We start from the raw sequence: 8,211 nt of genomic DNA on the forward strand, positions 1-8,211 counted from the left end.
AGATAGAATAATAAATGGCATTAAATTGGCGTCCGTAGACTAATGCATGTCAAACTGGGGTTCGTTGAAATTAAACGGGTTGAGAAACACTAGCTAGAACCATAAATATCTTCTCTTATGGGGGTCCGCAGGCTAATTAGTGTCAATTTGGGGGTCCTTGACATGAACAGGTTTGGGAACCACTGACTTATAGTATATACTATATATATATAAAGTATAATAGACTAATGATTAAAAGGGCGACCATCTCTAAGGCATCTAGAAGTCTACATATAATCCCTTTGGGTGGTGGTGGGTGAAGATCCACTGTGAGTCGCAGGCGCGGAAAAACACACGCCAACCTATCACTGATGTGTTAGCATGTGTTTTCCCACGCTGACACATAACAGCTGCATAAGCATATTGATAACCATATCTACTACTATCAGAGGGACCGACTGTACGTACGATATATGATATGATATCCTGCTTATTCTGTTCTTATCATAGTTTCCATAATCTACTAGGTATATACGTCATAGATCTACTGTCCTACTGTATATATTACTCTGTGTGTGTGTGTGTGTGTGTGATAAACTTCAGAATGCATGGTAACATATCACTGATGTGTACTCTTCTAAAGGCCTAACCGCAGCCGATTGTATGGAGCCGTTTACCATTTTTGGGGATAATCACACCGTCTATAACCTCTTTGAGAAATATATGCCAATATTGTTTTGATGTCACTGGTAAGCAGGTTTCCCTAACTGTCCACAGCACACCAATGAGTAGACAGAAATAGTGTCATCTTATAATAGGCATTAGTGAGGACCAATTATATGAAGATGCAACGCAATGCATTGCACAAATGTAGTGTACGCCACTACACTACATTTACGTGTGTGTGTGTGTGTGTGTGTGTGTGTGTGTGTGTGTACCTTGAAAAGCTTCCTCTATGTCGGCCATCTTGGGGGTAGGGTTATTGCGCAGCAGGGCGTACATGGACATGACGATGCCGGGGGTGCAAAACCCACACTGGGACCCATGAGCAAGGGCTATACGCTCCTAACACACACACACACACACACACACACACACACACACACACACACACACACACACACACACACACACACACACACACACACACGTAAATGTAGTGTAGTGGCGTACAAGAGAAAGTACTGAAATTGGAAATACTACAGTAAAGCAAAAGATGTGCCAGTACTGCAGTACTCGAGTAAATGGCTACTTTAAGCAACGACGGCTAGGCAGTCGGCTCCGGCAACTGAACCGGAAATGAATCAGTGCTCGATACATAAACCTGCTCTCCGTCGCAGGCCTTTCTACTACGGCAGAACCTACACTTACACGTAGTGTCTACAAGGCCATGTCATAACCATGTTTATTGAAATTATAGCTGTCAAACATTTACACCGATTGCTCCATCACCTCTTTCTTCTGCTGTGTAATGTGTTGGCATGCTCTGAATGAAGAAATAACACTAATAGGCTACCATGTCATATTAACCATGTTTATTAAAAGGCTTTTAGAATAGCACAGATTGCTCCAACACCTTCCTCTTTCCACTGCTGATCATGTCCAGCGCGTGTAATAATTAAGCAATATCGGCAAGTTAGCTGACGCGCAACGGGGCGTTTGTTTGACACATGCTGGTCACCATGGGAACCAATGTCGCCGTCGCCGGCGGCTGTTTGCGTAAGAATTTTGACAGCCGCGGCGATTGCGTCACAGCCGCCGTACTTCCGCCAAGCGGAGCCGTCCTGAAAACAGTCGTTGCTTAAAGTCCCTATTTCCCAGGGCTCATCCATGTGTACGTACAACACTGGTGATATGACTGACCGATACTCGTTTTGTATGTCCGTGGCAAAAGTACAGCCAACATGGCGACGACCTCTGTAGCCACCTTAACGTCCATCCCCAACAAAAACAACCCTTAACGTCTAGCTCTTAGAAGTGTGTGTGTGTGTGTGTGTGTGTGTGTGTGTGTGTGTGTGTGTGTACCTGCACAGGGTGTAGTTTTCGGGCGGTGCTGCCGATCCCCTCCACTGTGGTCACATGACTCATGTGTACTGAACACACTGGAGCCAAACACGCGTTTACCGAATAATGTCTAATTAGCATAGCGTTAAGTCATTTGCGTGTCAATAGAATAACGTCTGATTAACATTATCATGTCACGTCCTAAACATGGCATAAATATAATCATTAACATAACCGTAATGACCGACTAGCATATACCGTTACGCCGTTAACATTTCATTACCATAATGACTGATTAGCATACCATTAAGTCATTAACATATCATTGATTTACATATTATTAACACACTGATTAGCATACCGTCATGTCATTAACGTTTCATTTGAATACCATTAACATAATGAGTGATTCACATAACATTAAAGACTTAAGAATTACCTATAACGAATTAACATAATGAATACATTAAAGATAAACATTTGTAAAATGTAGATTACAGACTATACTATAGTCATCACGCGCACGCACGCACGCGCACACACACACACACACACACACACACACACACACACACACACACACACACACACACACACACACACACACACACACACACACACACACACACACACACACACACACACACACACACACACACACACACACACACACACACACACACACACACACACACACACACACACACACACACACACACACACACGCAAAAGGATACAGCACCTTGTGTAGATGAGGTGTGTATTTTGACACCATCACGGTACAGGCTCCACAGCCTCCTTCAGCACAGCCCAGTTTAGTTCCCACCAGACCCACTGCCCGCCTCGTTAAGGAATTAACATCATATATTATGCAACAGAACATGTGGGAAAACCAGACCTCTGTCCCTGTACAAGAGGGACCAAATGGACCCGCAAGGGTCCGCTTGGTTCCATCTGTACACTCTCAGAGATACAGACCGGCAAGGGTCCCGCTTGGTTCCATCTGTACACTCTCAGAGTTACAGACCGGCAAGGGTCCCGCTTGGTTCCATCTGTACACTCTCAGAGTTACAGACCGGCAAGGGTCCCGCTTGGTTCCATCTGTACACTCTCAGAGTTACAGACCGGCAAGGGTCCGCTTGGTTTCATTTGTACACACTCTCAGAGTTACAGACCGGCAAGGGTCCGCTTGGTTCCATTTGTACACTCTCAGAGTTACAGACCGGCAAGGGTCCGCTTGGTTCCATTTGTACACTCTCAGAGTTACAGACCGGCAAGGGTCTCCGCTTGGTTCCATTTGTACACTCTCAGAGTTACAGACCGGCAAGGGTCCGCTTGGTTCCATTTGTACACTCTCAGAGTTACAGACCGGCAAGGGTCCGCTTGGTTCCATTTCCAAAAGTGGGTTAAACATCAATACGTTACTAGTTACTTATGTAATACTTCAGGGCCATCCAAGTTAAACTTTGTTTTGCTATGTGTAAGGATCTACAGGACGTGTGTGTGCGTGTGCGTGTGTGTGTGCGTGCGTGCGTGTGTGTGTGTGTCTGTCAGGATACATTTTCTCCTCAGGTAGGTCAACAGGGTCATCTCAGGGTCAGCTCTGTGTTCAACGACCTGGAAGTATATTCAAAAATAAACATTTAAACAATTATGTAATACACATGTTTAAACAATGTGCAAGTATCATGTCAATATTACATAAATAACATAATATAACAATATGTAAGCATTATGTAAATATTACGTAAATAACATTATATAACTGTATGTAAAAGTATTATGTAAATATTACGTAAATAACATAATACAACAATGTAAGTATCATAATGTAAGTGAGGGGTGCTATATACATCTTGCATGACGTAATTATCAGACAAAACAAACTCATACCAGTAAGACGCCTTGAGAGCGACTGCTGGGTGCGTTGGCATGGGGGGGGGTCAGATCAACATATGGAATGAATTCTGTACTGGCTTGAGTGTACAGGGTTTTGATAAGTTCAGATCAACATATGGAATGTCAGAACAGGTCATCTCCACGTGGAGATCTAAGGGTGGCAGCGGTGGCAGTGTACTTGTATGGTGTGAGCTCGCCACCATTGGTGCATGAATGTGGGAAGTGAGGACGCTGGCGTCGACTGTTCGCCGCTTCACCTCCCAATGTATGAATGAATGAACCATTGTGTAAAGCGCTTTGAGCACTTGGAAAAGCTCTATAAAATGCAAATTATTATTATTATTGTACAGGGTTTGAGAGAGCCCAGGTAGGGCCGGACCTTAATCTTCGCGCCTGTTGAGAACTCTAGTTTATGCCATAGCGGCTGGGTGCGGCTGCACTAATATCTTTGGGGCGGGCCCGTCTATAGAGTTTGAATGGACAGGTATCAGTCAAAAGGGAGACATCGAAGAGGAAGGACGGGTGGGGAAGGATCAACATATGGAATGTCAGAACAGCTGAGCTCCATATACGGTATACAGTAGAGATCTAAGGGTTTTTGAGGTTGTTGAGGAGTTGCGGGCCAGTTCCATAATATGCAGATCTAGGTGATGATCCAGTCTTACAGCTATTCAGGGTTTGATGAGGTCAGTGTCGTGATCTTCATATATACAGTATGGAGACGGCCAATATGGGACGTGTAACGTGGCGTGACGGAATGACGGCCATATATGGTGGCGTGACGGACAGACTGACTGACGGACGGACTGACTGGCAGGTTCTGCTGGTTTTCATAGTGTAATCTGCGACCTATGGTCGCAGAACAAAACATGCGTTAACCAACTCAGCCCTATATATACATTTTTGCCATTTGAAAATAGACGATCCACAAGCTCACAATGCGTCGCGATGTGACGCATTGTGAGATTGTAGATCTGCTATTTTCAAAAGATTGTTATACTTTTTACTTTGGAAAACTTGAAATGAGACATTCTGCATACCTTGAGTACTTTTAGTGCTATAAACTACATTTTGATGCCAATACTTTTGTAGTATACTCAAGTACATTTTCGGGACTTTTACTTGCAATGGAGTAGTTGATGCAGTATTGATACTTTTACTTAAAAGTAAAACATTTGAATTTGAATCACTGCCGATTGCAGTGATTTACTGTACAAGCAATAACACCATCCTGACATGAACCTGTCGGAAATCTGTTGGGGGGAGTACAGTACCATACCATGACTAACAACAGCTTCTGTTGGAAGTGATTGGTCATCACTCACCCAACACCGCTGAAGTGCCCTTGAGCAAGGCACTGAACCCCCAACTGCTCCCCCTGGAGCTGCTTAGTGGCCAACAGTATAAGACTGTGGTTGTACTGGTCAGCTCCCAGGTTTTAATGTGTGTGTGTGTGTGTGTGTGTGTGTGTGTGTGTCTGTCTGTCGGTGTGTTTCTATGTGCAGGGCGTTGCTGAAAATGAGCAACTGTGCTCAGCTACTTCCCTGGGTAAATAAAGAATGTATTCTCTGCATCGAGTCAGCAAAACTGGCTATACTGTACTGTACTGTACTGTACTGTACTGTACTGTACTGTACTGTACTTGGCATTGATAAAACGAAAACGACGATGATGGTTGGGACCGCGCTGCTACAGTACGTGCTTGCGGTTACATGCAGTAGGTCGATAAGATCGGCTTGCTTGATAAGTATAAACTACTGGGAATTATCGGTTGATATTCACTCTAATCCATGGTGTTTTCAACAGGTGGTCCGTGGACCACTGGTGGTCCGTGGAGGTATTGCATGTGGTCCCCCTGACCATGCACTGAGTAATAGTAGTAGGGATTTGTTGATTTGTTTTAAATGTTCTTTCCACTATAGTTGAGAAACCGTGAACTGAATGACCTGGTGACCGGCTATGATGAGTCCATCCATGTAGTCATTTTACTGACAAGTTGGAGTTCAAGAAATTCAACAGAAAAAAGGGAGTTAGAATCTCAAGAAGGGGGAAGTGCACCGGATTGTCTGGTTGAGTCATTATTATTAGGACATTTTACCAGTAGTATAGTCAACGTGTTGAGAAACAGCGGGATGTACACACATGGGCCGATATCCTAGCCCGTATCCCCACCCAACACAACAGTGGTGCCCAGGTTGATTCCCTCGTTCACAATCAGTTTGACGCTGATCTGCTCTAATCGGTTGACACTCCACGGGGGCCACATCATTGGCAGGAATATAACCTTTCTTGGAGGCAGAAATTCCGGTGAGTGCTTTCGCACTTTTGTCTGGACTTTTGTCCAGAGCTTCCAGTTTATCCCCGCAAGTGCTTCTCAAAGTGGGGTCCGGGACCCCCAAAGGGGTCCCTGGAGGAGGCTCCAGGGGGTCCCCCCCGGCATAATGCGTTAATATACAGCATCAGAGTCATTTTAACCCCTTCATCGTGCTGTAGGTCGGCTATTTTGAAAAAAAAACGGTATTGTATTATGTTTATGTTGTAAATAATAATAATGAAAACTTGAACACAAATGTTTTCTTGTGGCGGGATCACTGGCATTCTGGGGTGTAGTTTTGGGGTCCTTGACATGGAAAAAGTTGGAAAACTTAAGAGGAATTCTTTCAGGAATTCAAAGATTATTATTTCTCAGCATAGTTTATAGTTAATAGATTATTTCTCACCATGGATTCGGCTCCGATCGTCTACTTTGAACCATGTCATTTGGAATCTACAAGCTCACGGCGAGCTTGTAGATCTAGACAGTCACTGAAAGCAGAATATAAAAGTTGAATAATGAGGTTGTTGTTCTTACTCACTTTTTTCCCGTTAACGAAGAAAATAAGCTGGTCCGTCATCATCTCTTCATCTCCGGTCATCTTCACGTCCATTCCTACCGTCTTGTCAGTGTATTTGTCTGTCTGTGAATCTGTCTGTCAGTGTATCTGTCTTGTCTGTGAATCTGTCTGTCAGTGTATCTGTCTGTCTGCCAGTCTGATTCTCTCTGTCCGTCTGTGTTGAGTGTTATCTGTCTATCTGGACTCTGGTCCGACACGGGAGGGGGGAGGAGGGGAAGACATGCATGTGACCCAGAGGCGTGCAGCGTGGACACACACACACACACACACACACACACACACACACACACACACACACACACTGTAAATGATTGAGAATCTCTGACTGTGAACTATGATGATTGAGAGAGACAGAGAGAGAAAGAGAAATTGAGAGAGAGAGACAGACAGACAGACAGACAGACAACGTTCAGATTTAAAAAAAAGTATTTGTGGTTAATAACAATGATGATAATAATAATAGTTGTATGTATGTGTGGCGTCTAAAGAGGCCCATATTCTCTGCTATAATGTCATATTTTGGTGAGGAACTGGGAACGTCGACACCCTCCAGCCAGCATGGTGGTATATAGTCAACTTTGGACAAATAACAATGGTTCTCTTGCATGGAACGAGGAGTGGAAATCTGACTTTACCTATTCAGAGCTATAGTGGAGTCAGTACTGCTGTGTGGCGCTGCCGCTGAGACATGGACCCTCACAGTGGAGTCAGTACTGCTGTGTGGCGCTGCCGCTGAGACATGGACCCTCACAGTGGAGTCAGTACTGCTGTGTGGCGCTGCCGCTGAGACATGGACCCTCACAGTGGAGTCAGTACTGCTGTATGGGGCCGAGACATGGACCCTCACAGTGGAGTCAGTACTGCTGTATGCCGCTGAGACATGGACCCTCACAGTGGAGTCAGTACTGCTGTGTGGCGCTGCCGCTGAGACATGGACCCTCACAGTGGAGTCAGTACTGCTGTATGGGGCCGAGACATGGACCCTCACAGTGGAGTCAGTACTGCTGTATGGGGCCGAGACATGGACCCTCACAGTGGAGTCAGTACTGCTGTATGGGGCCGAGACATGGACCCTCACAGTGGAGTCAGTACTGCTGTATGGTGCCGAGACATGGACCCTCACAGTGGAGTCAGTACTGCTGTATGGGGCCGAGACATGGGCCCTCACAGTGGAGTCAGTACTGCTGTATGGGGCCGAGACATGGACCCTCACAGTGGAGTCAGTACTGCTGTATGGCGCCGAGACATGGACCCTCACAGTGGAGTCAGTACTGCTGTATATGGGGCCGAGACATGGACCCTCACAGTGGAGTCAGTACTGCTGTATGGTGCCGAGACATGGACCCTCACAGTGGAGTCAGTACTCAGTACTGCTGTATGGGGCTGTGTAGCTAACCCAAGCCAGAGAATGGTGAAGCGTACTGATGTTTCCAGA

General features: G+C 45.3%; 1 protein-coding gene across 1 annotated transcript in view; it reads right to left on the minus strand.

Moving 5' to 3' along the window:
• xdh (xanthine dehydrogenase) overlaps nt 1-6,787 on the minus strand; it is a 36,562-nt gene extending 29,775 nt beyond the window's left edge. The window contains exons 1-5 of the mRNA XM_080758429.1: nt 6,738-6,787; nt 3,543-3,600; nt 2,721-2,817; nt 2,005-2,113; nt 918-1,044 (exon numbers count right to left, since the gene is read on the minus strand). Of these exons, the coding sequence (XP_080614555.1) occupies nt 918-1,044; nt 2,005-2,113; nt 2,721-2,817; nt 3,543-3,600; nt 6,738-6,779 (433 nt within the window). The 5' untranslated portion in view covers nt 6,780-6,787. The remainder of the gene's footprint in view (nt 1-917; nt 1,045-2,004; nt 2,114-2,720; nt 2,818-3,542; nt 3,601-6,737) is intronic.
• Nucleotides 6,788-8,211: the final 1,424 nt, after the last annotated feature.

The sequence above is a fragment of the Protomyctophum bolini genome, assembly GCF_963924005.1.
Source record: "Protomyctophum bolini genome assembly, chromosome: 24".
Classification (NCBI taxonomy): Eukaryota; Metazoa; Chordata; class Actinopteri; order Myctophiformes; family Myctophidae; genus Protomyctophum; species Protomyctophum bolini.